Source organism: Vigna unguiculata, chromosome 10, assembly GCF_037176805.1.
Source record: "Vigna unguiculata cultivar grain cowpea cultivar isolate G323 ecotype 2 chromosome 10, ASM3717680v1, whole genome shotgun sequence".
Classification (NCBI taxonomy): domain Eukaryota; kingdom Viridiplantae; phylum Streptophyta; class Magnoliopsida; order Fabales; family Fabaceae; genus Vigna; species Vigna unguiculata.
In genome coordinates, this window is record NC_140801.1 from 33,217,409 (window position 1) to 33,230,516 (window position 13,108).

Below are 13,108 nucleotides of genomic sequence, written 5' to 3' on the forward strand. Positions count from 1 at the left end.
GGTTTCCCTCTGTGCTTGGATGTTTAGCTTGTGCTTATTTGAGTTATTGTATGATGGCTTAATAGGGATGATTATGCATGATTGGGAGAGGATTATATGTGGGGAATTTGTGAGCCTGGCATGATCTTTATATGAATTGTACATGAGAGGTTGGATATATATATATATATATATATATATATATATATATATATATATGTATATGTGGCCACGAATTTAGCATGAGCAACAATGGACCTTGATGGTTGGTAATCCAGTGACATGGTATTAGTATGGGAGGAAGCACTTTGCTCATGGTTGGGAATAATGATTTGGTATTGATTCAACCTATGATACATGAGGGTTGGTTACAAATGTTGGTATGAGGTTCCTATGCATGATATATGTATTTATTAATTGGATGTTTATATATGTTTGGTATATGGTCAGTGCGTAATTCCTTGAAGTCTTTAGGTGGGACTTCAGGGTCGTGCTTCAGTGGTCGGGACGTAATCCCATGGCCCCTGTTAGCGGGTGTCCATGGTGGTGCCCCATCTATATAACTTAGTAAGGATTCAAGGTAAGGATCTTATCCTAACACTCTAAGGAGTCAGTTAGTCTCACTTAGAGCGGACTGACCCTTGTGGTGAGAGTAGCAGGAGGCCTGAAACTCATTAAGGGCTAACCTTGTGTGTGAGGGAAATTGATTCATTGTAACACTTGTAACACTTAGCTCGGGGGTGAGCAGAGGTATCCACCACAAGTGCAAGCATTCGCTGAATCCGACTAGGTTATATGTATCCGGATGAGTCGAGTCTTAGTGTATTTGATTGAAAGGTCATAACATGTTTGGATGATGTATGTATATTAGACTGCGAAAGTATATGTGATTGTATGATAAAATCTTTTTGGCTCTAGCTTACCCTTTGTTTGTTTGATTGTCTTATTGTGGTTCTTCTCTTTTGCAATGATCATCAAATTATTGATGTGAGCAGAGGCGAGAGGTTCTCGCGGTCAATAGCAGAATGGTGACTCTGCTGCGTAGCCGCTTGGACTGGATCCTGTTTTGTGCTCTTTCTTTTAGGGCCACGGCCCATGTAGCATCTGTCTTTTAAATTTCCAATTTGGATTATTGTAGAATATTTGTAATTGTTTCTTTTGGCTCCGTTACACGTTTTGGTTATTTGTATGGAGTTACTTTTAAACTCCGAGATTGCGCTAAGATATTATTCTAGTGTGATGCTTCCTTTAATTACGTTATTAATTAAATGGGGTGTTACAATCGTTGTTCTTCGTCTTCAAATCCTATTTTTCTAAAAATCCCTCTTCTCCTTCGTCCCAACGGTGTGGGTTTCCTAAAAACCTTATTTTTTTAAAAAAACCTCTCTTCTTCTTCTTCGTCCCAAAGGTGTGGGTTTTCTAAAAATCATATTTTTCTAAAAACCCATCTTCTTCTTCTTCATCCCAACAATGTGGGTTTTCCAAATATCATATTTTCCTAAAAACCCCTCTTCTTCTTCTCCGTCCCAACAATGAGTGTTTTCTCATTGGACATGAATTTTTCTTTCTTCGATAACTTCAATAGTGACACTTTCATGCCTTGAGTTAATGTGATAAAGTTAAATCTTCATACTTCGATTCCTTCAAGTGAGTCCAAATGTATCCCTCTTTGTTGTTTGGAAAAGGAAAATAAAGGTGTTTATATTTCTTCTTCACTACCACTGTGCAGTATTTTTGCTTACACATTGCTACATAAGTGCTAACATGTGGTATACGTTTTGAACATGTGTGAAAGGATGTACAGAACCAATTTCAATCTTCACTCTCTTCATTACTAGTGGGGAGTATATGTTGGTGAGTCAAGGAATGAAATTTTCGTAATTTAATCAATAACATATGAATTTATCCCCTTACTATGTGTAAACCCGTGACTTAAAAAATGCTAACCCAGGTGCAATGCTTTGCACATAAATTTTTCTTTCTTCAATAACTTCAATAGTGACACTTTCATGCCTTGAGTTCATGTGATAAAGTTAAATCTTCACACTCATATTCCTTCAAGTGAGTAGTGAGTTTAGTTTGCCCTTCTTTGTTGTTTGGAAAATGAAAATAAAGGTGTCTATATTTCTTCTTCACTACCACTGCGCAGTATTTTTGCTTACCCATGGCTACATAAGTGCTAACCTATGGTATACGTTTTGCTTAATGATTTGTAGTAAGACAATGTTGTTATAGGATGAAATTTTACGGTTAGATTGGTTAGTTATATATTATATTAAAATGAAATGCATATGTACATATCGTTGTTAAAATAAAATGTAGGTATAGTATAAACTTTGGTCCCGTACAAAAGTATTGTCTACACATGAATGATCAACTTAAAGAAAAATGAAAAAATGCAATATTGTGAGATATGGTCCTTATTAAAAAATCTAGAGTAGCATGAAATTAATGTTAAAATTTTTAAACAAAAATGCATGCAGGTGTTGTTATCAATGTAGGCATTGAATTTATAATATCTAATTCTTGATGCCTACGCACGAGTCGTTTTTTTTATGTAATTTAGATTAGAAAAATTAATATTGTTATTGTTATATTTGAATGAATGAATTATTTATATTATTATAATTACAAATATAATATTTAAATAATAAAATAAAAATTAAATCATTAATGACTATTATTTTTTAAGTTAAAATACTCAATTGGTCCACGTTTTTGTTCAAAAATCTCAATTAGGTCCTAAGATATTTTTTAGTTTCAATTAGGTCCATTTTTTTGAAAATGCGTAACAATTAGGTACATTCTGTTAGTATGAGGGTAACAATGTTAAGGAAGTACCACGTGTCAGTTCCTCATTTTTTTGATTTTTTTTAATATTTTTTGAAAATTATTCATGTCACGTGTCAGTTCCTCATTTTTTTGATTTTTTTTAATATTTTTTGAAAATTATCATGTCACGTGTCACGTCAATATTGTGCCACGTGTCAAGTCAGTCAAGATGACACGTGTCAAGTCATTGTCTGAATCTCAATTTGGTCCATATATTTGTTATTTTGATTACATTTTAGTCCATTTATTTTAAAATTTTAAATATATTTATTTTAACTTTTTACAAAATTGTTTTAAAATTTTCTATTTAAATTTATAAAATTGTTATTTTTAAACCAACTCTAACATTTGTATATAAATTATTTAAAATAATTTTGTAACAAGTTAAAATAAATATTTTAAAACAAAATATGAGTAAAGTTTAATGTAAAATAAAAATTTAAATAAACTTATTATTAAAATGTTTTAATAAAAATATCATTATAAAATTTATATAAAAGTTAAATTTGGTCTCAATTTGGAGATGATGAAATTGAAAATTTAAAAAAAAATGGACTGAAATATAATCAAAATAACAAATATATGGACTAAATTGAGATTCAGACAATCACTTGACACGTGTGACCTTACTGACTTGACACGTGGTGCAATATTGACGTGACACGTGGCATGAATAATTTTCAAAAAAAAAGAAAATTAAAAAAGAATTAAAAACAAATCAAAAAATGAGGAGCTGACACGTGACACATCCTTAACACCGTTACCACCATACTAACAGAATGAACCTAATTGTTACGCATTTTCAAAAATATGGACCTAATTGAGACTACAAAAAAATCTTAGGACCTAATTGAAATTTTTGAACAAAAACATGGACCAATGAAGTATTTTAACCTATTTTTTATAACAAATTAATTAAGAGTACATATAAGTTAATGTTAAAATTTTAAATAGAAGCACATCTAGACATAGTGACTTTAAGAGAAAAATAATATTGAAAGGTATTGACATATGGTATCAAAAAAAAAATGAAGTTAAACTTAAATTATTTTAAATAAAAAGTAACATGCAAATATGAATAAAGTTCAAATATATTGTGAAATGTAATCTTGTTAAAAATTTAATATGAATTCAAGGTTAAAATAAATAAAAAAATTACATAAGATATTGTTATCAATGTAGACATTGACTCTCAGTTAATTATTTGATGTGTACACACATGTTTTTTTTAATTATGAAATAAATAAAATGTAGGTATATTGTGAATTTTGGTCCCGTACAAGAATATTGTCTACACATGAATAATAAACTTAAAGAAAAATGAAAAAATGCAAACAAATGGTGAGACATGGTTCCTATTAAAAAAAAATGAGAGTACATGAATTGATGTTAAAATTTTTAAACAAAAATACATGTAGATATTGTTATCAATATAGATATTGAATTTATAATAGTTAATTCTTGATGCGTACACACAATTTCTTTTTTGATTAAAATGGTAATATTAAAATTACCCAATAATATTAGTATATAGAAACACATGCATATATAAACAGACAAAAATATATCGAAAGATATGACATATGGAATCGGAAATATTATTATTACTTTTATTGAATGATTAAGATTAAAAAATGGATATGATTTTGTTTAAATTATAAAATTGATATATAGTAAACATTCGTTTAAGTCCACATTCATTTAAGTTCATACTCAGTTAAGTCTGCATTCCGTCTAAATCTGCATTTTGAAACGGAAAATTCTTGGATCAATAATTTTGATAACTTTGTGACTTTATATATTTTTTATTTAAATTAATTTTTATGAAATATTGTCTTTTTAAAAAATATCTTTCAACGTTAAAAATTAGTTATTATTGTAAATTAGGAAATCAAGATTGAGATAGTGTAAATATTTTATATTTTATATTTTGTTATATTTTATTATATATCTTTTATATTTATCATACATTTTATATCTCACATATTTTATAAATTCTCAATTCCATAATATTTTATTCTCTAAATATATGGGCCCTAATATTATAATATAACTTTTAAAATTTTACAAATTTGCATCAAATTTTAGATATCAAAATGCAGACTTAACTGAATATTTATAATATATGATTAAAATTTTGAATTAGACCTTTTAGTCAAATATTATATTAAATGAAATGCTTTAGTTTGTTTTTCTGTTATTTGTAAATATATGTATTAGAAGATATTTAGAAATTGAGAAAAAAATAATAAATATTTTTAAGAATAAAAATATAAGACAATTCAAAATAAATGTAAGTAGATGGTAATGTAATTATACAAAAAATAAACTATTTAAATAATATACGAAGAATAAAAGTTAAACATAATACAATTATGAAAGAATTATAGTAATTAACTTTGTTTTTAATATTCAATAAATAATAATAGATAAAATAAAAATATATTAATACTAATGTTAATAAAAATAATTAAATAATTATGGTATTATATTGTAATATATATTAAAATATTTTTATATGTAGATTATTATAATAACATCCATGATTATGAATTTAAAAAATTGTTTTAGACAATGTTTCGATAAATAAATAATTGAATATTTATGCAATTATAAATTAAATGTTTTTGAAAGGTAAAAGTTACTGTATATTGAGTATAATAATATGCGTGATTATTATAATAAAAAATATTATAAAATAATGATAAAAAATATTTTAATAGATAAAATTAATGGTTAATAATGCTTTTTTGACTTTAAGGACAAATTTGGAGATGATAAAAAAATTATCTTAATAGATAAAATTGTAAGGGTGTTTTTAATATTTTAAATAAATCTTAACAATAACATAAAAATGTATTTAAAATGGTATTATCGACATTTTCAAAATTTTATTCATAATTAAATTTCAATCCCAAAGGTTTCGTTATAAGTAACAATGAAACATAAAAAAATTGTAAGTTTCTTTTCAATGTAAGAAAATTTTAGAAGTTTCATCACACTACATAATTCTCTAAAGGTTATTTAGAAATTTAGAATTTAAAAAAATAATTTTAAGTATATATATATATATATATATATATATATATATATATATATATATATATATATATATATATATATATATATATATATATAAACAATAATTAATACTCTACAGAATATATAAAAAGTAAATGTTATTTTTATTACAATTACAAAATATAGTTTTAATTTGAAACAAAACTTATCACCTGCTCAATATTTAATATAATATTTTGTAATATATACGTGCAAAATAAATATAACATTAAGTTCATGTTAAAATTTTTAAATAGAATCAAAGGTAGATATATAATGCTTAAAAAAATATTTATTAGAAAAAATATTGACATATTAAATTAGAGAAAAAAAGAAGTTAAACTTTATTATTCTAAACAAAAAAGTACCATGAAGGCCTTAACAATAAACTTAAAAAGGAAAATGATAACATATTAAAAATTGTAATCCTGATAAGAAATTTAGAGTAACATGAGATTGATATTAAAAATTTTAAACAAAACTAAATGCAAATATTGTTATTAATTTAGACATTAAGCATGTAATTTTAATTTTTAATAATTGAATTGTATTAGTGTACTTTAAATCCATGTTTTCTAAATTTATGTTGAATGTTTATGGTTATTTAAAATTAAAATTATATGTTTTGTTTCAAATTTAGATTTTATGAAAAAAATTGTTGCACTTTTATAAATAGATTAAATGATGTTAGTCTCCTTTGCATCTTTAATAAATAAGTTTGAATGTAAAAAATAATAAATTATTTCTAAATTTAATGATAATTCTTTCAACCTAATATATTTTGCAAATATAACTTTAAATATGATTATATACATAATAATTTGTGTTATTCTTGTCCATAGCGTAAATAAAGTATGATTTTACAAAAAAAAATAAATAAATAACTAGGAAATCTAAACTTCACATATAAAAACTTTAGTTTTTCTAAGTGTATTATTGCTAACATTTGTTGATGTTAGGTCATCATCTACTATTTCAAAAAATTTCTTTGCCAAATTACAAATATAAATTAATTGACATATTTTTGTATGTAACAAAGAAAAACGAATCAAATATATCTCGAAATACTTATAATAGGATTTTAAGTACCTACACATAAATTTGACATTATATTTATGATAACAACTTTTAATATCTTCACCTAAATTACAATAAGAATGTTGTGAAAAATATATAAACCACAGACAAAAAAAGTTAAATGTGTGTACCTACAACAAAAACAATTTTTACCAGAGGTTATTTATGATATTTTCGGGATTTTAACCCCGTTAAAGGAGTTTCCGGCGATTTATTTTTCCCCTAGAAAAACCAGCGTCGTTAATAGATTACCGGCAATTTTGTCAAACACCTGGTAAAGCAACACTTACCGGTAGTTTTGAAACCCCTGGTATTTATTGGGGGTTCAAACCCCTGGTAATTACTATCGGTTATAAAACCCCTGATAATTATTGGCGGTTTTCAAATCCCTAGTAATTATCAGCGGTTTTAAAACCCCTGGTAATTACTGAGGGTTTTGGAACCCTGGTATTTATTGCGGTTTTGTAACCGTAGTACCTATTCCTTGTATGTAGTTTTAAATCGTTTATACTGTATAATAATACTGAAAGTCCATTTTTACCCCTACAATGCAATTCATTATTTATTGATGTTTTTAATTTTCAAATTTCCTTAATTTTATTTATTATACTTTTTGAATGCATATAATTCATAAAACATATATAAGAAAAAATTCTAACATTTAGATATTTGTTTATAACTAGATATAACATTCATAAAAAAAAGAAACGTAGTCTATAAGTTCAAAGTAAATAATAAAGTTTAAACGAACAAACTAATGAAATATTACAATATCTTTTATGAAACCAGTTTTGTATCAACGAACCAATACAAGTTAAGATAAGTATCAAGTATATAAGCATTAAAGGTACACATTCTATTCATAATTAGATTAAATACAATTAAGTCTTAACCAAATAATAAATGACACTAAAGTAAAATTATATATATATATATATATATATATATATATATATATATATATATATATATATATATGAACAAACAATGCACAACTGCAACGTCCATTCCTATATCATTAGATTAAGATTTAATAAGCATGGTATATGAGCATATTATTTGAAGAAAAAGGGAACACAAATCATGCTAAGTCTCTTGTGAGGTAATTTATCATAAGTTCATTTAAAAACCAAACTTGGATAAAGATTATATAATATTTATATCAAACCTGACAAATGTGGTTCATTATCAAGATCAGGTTTACAGGAAGAAATAATACCCGAGGAATATTACTAACATGCATAAAGTCTTATCTTGGTAATTGACCTCTCAAGGAATATTACCCGAGGACACGTATCCTTGAGGAAATAGAACAAGTAGCAAAGCTGCAGTGATGGCTGTCAAATTTTGAAGTGCTTCAATCCTTAAAAGTAACCATTCCATGGTCACATTAGAATGAAAAAATAGTGGTGCGATGTCCACAAGCTTTAAGTAATTCTTAAAGAAACTTTCTACCATATTGAATGCTCTTACAGTAACCACACAAAGAGATATCTCAGTTGCAAAATTCATCACAAGAGCTTTTGTGATTCCATTGATCCTCATTAATTCCCTAGACAATGCTTGATAATATACCTTTTTTAAGCGGAGCAAAGATTTAAAAAAATAGCTTTTTGAGTTAAGCAGGGATAAGAAATAGAAAAGTACAAAAAATTGAAAGTGGGTAAACCTGAACATATTTGGATGCAACTAGAGCAGCAATGGCAACAATGACAACTGGCCAAGTTACTAAAACAATTATACAAATTGTCACCATCAACTGCTACACATGCTACAAAGGTAATCGAATAAGGTATATCAAAGTCCAAATTACTTAAATCTGACGAGGCCTGCAAGAGAGATAAAGTGGATCAAAATTTTGAATGACTAAATGGTGATCACACACAGGGAAAATACTTAGATTTTTTTTCCCATTGGATATGAAATCTTACTCTCATTAAAATCCTTCCTACAGGGGTTGAGTCAAAGAACAACATAGGAGCATTGAAGATAACAGAATTGAAAATTGTGAAGAAAGCTTTAGAAGCTTTTAATCCGAGGTAAGACGTCAAGAGAGCCCTTATATATATAAACCCAGCACTAGCAAATGAAATTAATGAGTACAACTGAATCAAAGTGACACTATTTATTTTTGGAATTTCAATGGCTAAAGCAAGCCAAACCGTTGATGCAGTCTGCAAAGCAACAAAAGCAAATTGTGCCAACATTATCCCAAACAACATCAATGAACCTCTGGAAATGGAAATATAATCCCAGAATGTCTTCAAGCCAACATCACCAATCTCTTTTTCTTCTTCTTGTGTAAGTTGTATCCCAAGTCGACCCTCTGTTGAAATCTCCCCCTCATTGTGATTTTTAGTGCGATAAACATTCTCAGACTCTTCTTCTCTGTAAGTTTTGTTCTCATTATTCTGATCCACCTCTATAATTGCTTCCTTGTGAGCACTCACAAGTTGTTCAAATGTAGTCCCAGCTGTTAAGAGATTCTCATAATTTCCCGATTGAGTAACTTTTCCACCTTCCATTACCTAAAATATGAGTCATAACATCTCATGTTAATTATACACGAATGTAATGTAATAAGTATCCAACTGAGATACTTTACCAGGATTGTATCAACTTCTGATAAAAACTCCACTTGATGTGTCACAAGAATGACTGTTTTCCCTCTTAGAGCTGTCATTACACAGTCCTGCAAGCATATACATAAAAGTGGTTTGATTCACTGAAGTGGCATTAACAGTTCCATTAAAGTTAAGAATCTAATAGTGTGAGAGCTTCTAACTTTGAAAAGGATAGAAGCAGTGTGAGTATCAACTGCACTGAAAGGGTCATCGAGGAGATAAATGTCAGCATCGTTGTAGACACTTATGAAGCACTTCCTCCAAATACAATAACTTCCTCCCTCTTTGATTGTTGAAGCTTTGAAACAGGGACACCAGTCCACTTGCTTACAATTTTAGCAATATCATTTCCTGAAACTTCCTCTCTAAGCATAGACTTCGTTGAATTCATATACTCATTTATTCCTTCTCAACACTTTCAAGTTGTCGATGCAAGGAGTTTAGACTGCCATACTTTGATTTAGCAGCCCGATTAAGATCATACTCCAGCTCAACTTGTTGGATCTCAAGATTCACCCTGTCTATCTATTGAATAAATGCTTAATTAATTACTATCAACTGCTAATTCATACGTTAAAAATACAATGATCTTTTACTTGATTGAATTTCTATCTTAGATTATAACTTGTACTTGGAAAAAGAAAAGACAGGTTTTAGAGCCTACCTAGTGGAAGATGTCAGTAGTTATATTATAATATATTGTAGGACATAATAACTCAGTAATACGATGCCCACACCAATGATTCTGATAGAACTATGTGTATAAAATAAAAACTCTGCTCAGGAAAAGTTTTGCCTTACTCAATACAAATTCTGATAGAATAAATTCTATCTCTCATGCCATTCTCAGTTTCTGTTTTACACTCTCTAGAGAGCACAATAACAATGTTCATTCATTCACGCCCATACGCCATGTTAACCATTCAACAAACATCTCTCTCGGTAGGAAGTAAACAAACTTTTGCTTACAAGAAAAAATTAAACCAACTAACCTCAGTATTTTTGGTAGATGTCTCGAACAGAGAAAACATGGGAGAAATTGGAAGCTAGGGCACACCCGATCGATTCTGATTGGAAGCTGCGATTGTCTGCAATTGGAAGAGAAATGAAGATTTGCAGAGAGCATAAGTCAAACGAGGTTCCGATTTGTACAAAGAGAAAAGCCATGGTTCGATCTGCAGAAGGATCACGCGAGTAGAAGAGGGATTTCGAGATGCAAAATGAGAGCGGGGAGCATCGTTAACTATACGAAATAAGAAAAGAAGGATTCTAGAAAAAAGAAAAACAAAGAGAGGGAAACAAAATTTACTTGATTAAGAAATCCAAATACTTACCAGGGTTCTTACAAAATCCCCAAATATTAAACGGAGGTTTTAAACTTAGTAAAAGGAAAAAAATGGTACACTAAAAAAATATATTGGATTTGATATATGAAATGGCAAAATATAATATATATATATATATATAATATAAAATTTAAATATAATCTCTAAGATTAAATGTAATATATTTCACTCCATAATCAAAAGTTTATAGTACAATAAACTACTCAACTATACATTCCAATTTTGTACAACTAAAAGAATAAAAAAAACACTTATTCACATTTCCATAATGTAGTGAAAGATAATTATTGTATTTAATCTTACTGTTCCTTTTCTTCACTATTACACATACCTAAATTGTTACATTTAGTCTGGTCTCTATAATGCCCCATTTAATTTAATACATAAAATTAAAGGAAACGTCACACAGAGATAATCAACAATACAGTCCTGGGGTTCATAACGTCACCCCTACAAAACCAGGCACACCACGATGCCAACAAAAGCAGGATAACAGTTTAACTAAGAGTTTATAATCCAAAGACAACGAGTACAGGGGCCATAACCCTAAAGAAGACATGATGAAGTGTAAGATTCAGCCCAGATGGCTAAGTAGCGGAGTCGCCATTCCCTTGTCGCCCATGAGAACCTCGCCAATCTGCTCCCATCAACCAAGTTGATGATCATCGCAAGAGAGAACAACCACATACATCACAACCATGCAACAAAACGGGTAAGCTAGAGCCAACAACATATTCATCATGCAGTCAAATATATATTCCTCATCTCATATCCACTTAACAACCAAACATGTTATGACTCTTCATTCAATACACTACGACCCGACTCGACTCATCCGGATACGTATAACTTGGTCGGATTCAGCGGATGCTTGCACTTGTGGTGAATACCCCTGCTCGACTCTGAGCTGCTCATCTCCGAGCTATGTGTTACAAGTGTTACGATGAATCAAATCTCCCTCACCACAAGGTTAGCCCTTAATGAATTTCAAGCCTCCTGCTACTCCCACCACAGGAGTCAGTCTACTCTAAGTGAGACTAACTGGCTCCTTAGAGTGTCAGGATGCAACCTTACCTTGAATCCTTACCTAATTATACAAATGGGGCACCACCATGGACACCCACTAACAAGGGCCATGGAATTACGTCCCGACCACTGAAGCGCAACCCTAGAGGTCCCACCTAGAGACCTCAAGGAATTACACGCTGACACGGACCAATCATTCATAATTCAACAATAAGAGAATATTAAATCATACTTTACAATTTCATATCAACCCTTGAAATCAATTCCTCATCTGCATCACATCCCAAATCTATGCCTCTGATCATCACCACCCCAATGAGTCTAGGGCCTCGTCTCATACTAATACCAGGTTCCTTTAGTACCAAACCTCTCATTCATTTCACATGCCAATAACATATCCAAACCATCGTACGAAATTCATGAATCATGCCAAACATACCTCATGCTCCATTATATATATATATATATATATATATATATATATATATATATATATATATATATATATATATCACTCATCATACCATCATACTCAACCAAGACAGGTCATTTAGGAACAAACAAACAGCCAGCCACTGTGCTGTCTCGCCCAGCACCTCGCTCAGGCTAAGGGATCTCGCTCAGGCGAGGCAGTCTCGCTCAGGCGAGTCCCCCTCCGCTCAAGCGAGGGCTCGAAACCAGGAAACAGGAACCACTGCGGGATCTCGCTTAGGCGAGATCCCTCTCGCCTGGGCGAGTGGTTCGCTCGCTCAAGAGCTGAGCAAGTCGCCTGGGCGACTTATCGCGAAAAGTGGGGTGGTGAGCCTTCGTCAGACTCGTTTAGGCGAGCCCGACTCGCCTGGGCGAGATTAACAGTTCTCGCCCTGGTTCACCTGCAACAGATCCATCATTTCGTCCAACCAAACATACAAAACAGCCCACACATCCAGAACAACGATTTAATCCATGCAAACAGCTCACAAACTCAAGGAACGACAAAAAACAAACAACCTAGCTGAAACCCTAACTTCCCGTACCTGGAAAGCGGCTTAACAGAACTTCGACGCGGGACCTTGGAGCACGGCAGTTCGAGTGATGGACCTAAGAACTGGCGGAACAGCGGAGGACACGAATATTTTCGGACTTTAATCGGTGGAAAACGAAAGTAAAGCTTTAGGAGGTAAG

The 13,108-nt window shown here is 30.3% G+C and overlaps 1 protein-coding gene across 1 annotated transcript; it reads right to left on the reverse strand.

The window, feature by feature from the left end:
- Positions 1-8,063: 8,063 nt before the first annotated feature.
- Positions 8,064-9,906, reverse strand: LOC114166195 (ABC transporter C family member 8-like). Its single transcript, XM_028050880.2, has 4 exons — positions 9,734-9,906; positions 9,554-9,640; positions 8,880-9,476; positions 8,064-8,777 (listed from the first exon to the last, which is right to left on the reverse strand). The coding sequence occupies exons 2-4, from the start codon at positions 9,629-9,631 to the stop codon at positions 8,529-8,531; spliced, it is 924 nt and encodes a 307-aa protein (XP_027906681.1). The 5' UTR covers positions 9,632-9,640; positions 9,734-9,906; the 3' UTR covers positions 8,064-8,528.
- Between the last annotated feature and the right edge of the window lie 3,202 nt (positions 9,907-13,108).

Bases quoted from the DNA above. Each gene is read 5' to 3' on its own strand.
- LOC114166195 (XM_028050880.2), bottom strand. From the start codon at position 9,631: ATGACAGCTCTAAGAGGGAAAACAGTCATTCTTGTGACACATCAAGTG. The intron at 9,477-9,553 runs GTAAAGTATCTC...CTCATATTTTAG, and splicing joins CAGAAGTTGATACAATCCTG to GTAATGGAAGGTGGAAAAGT. The intron at 8,778-8,879 runs GTAAGATTTCAT...TCTCTCTTGCAG, and splicing joins TAGGAAGGATTTTAATGAGA to GCCTCGTCAGATTTAAGTAA.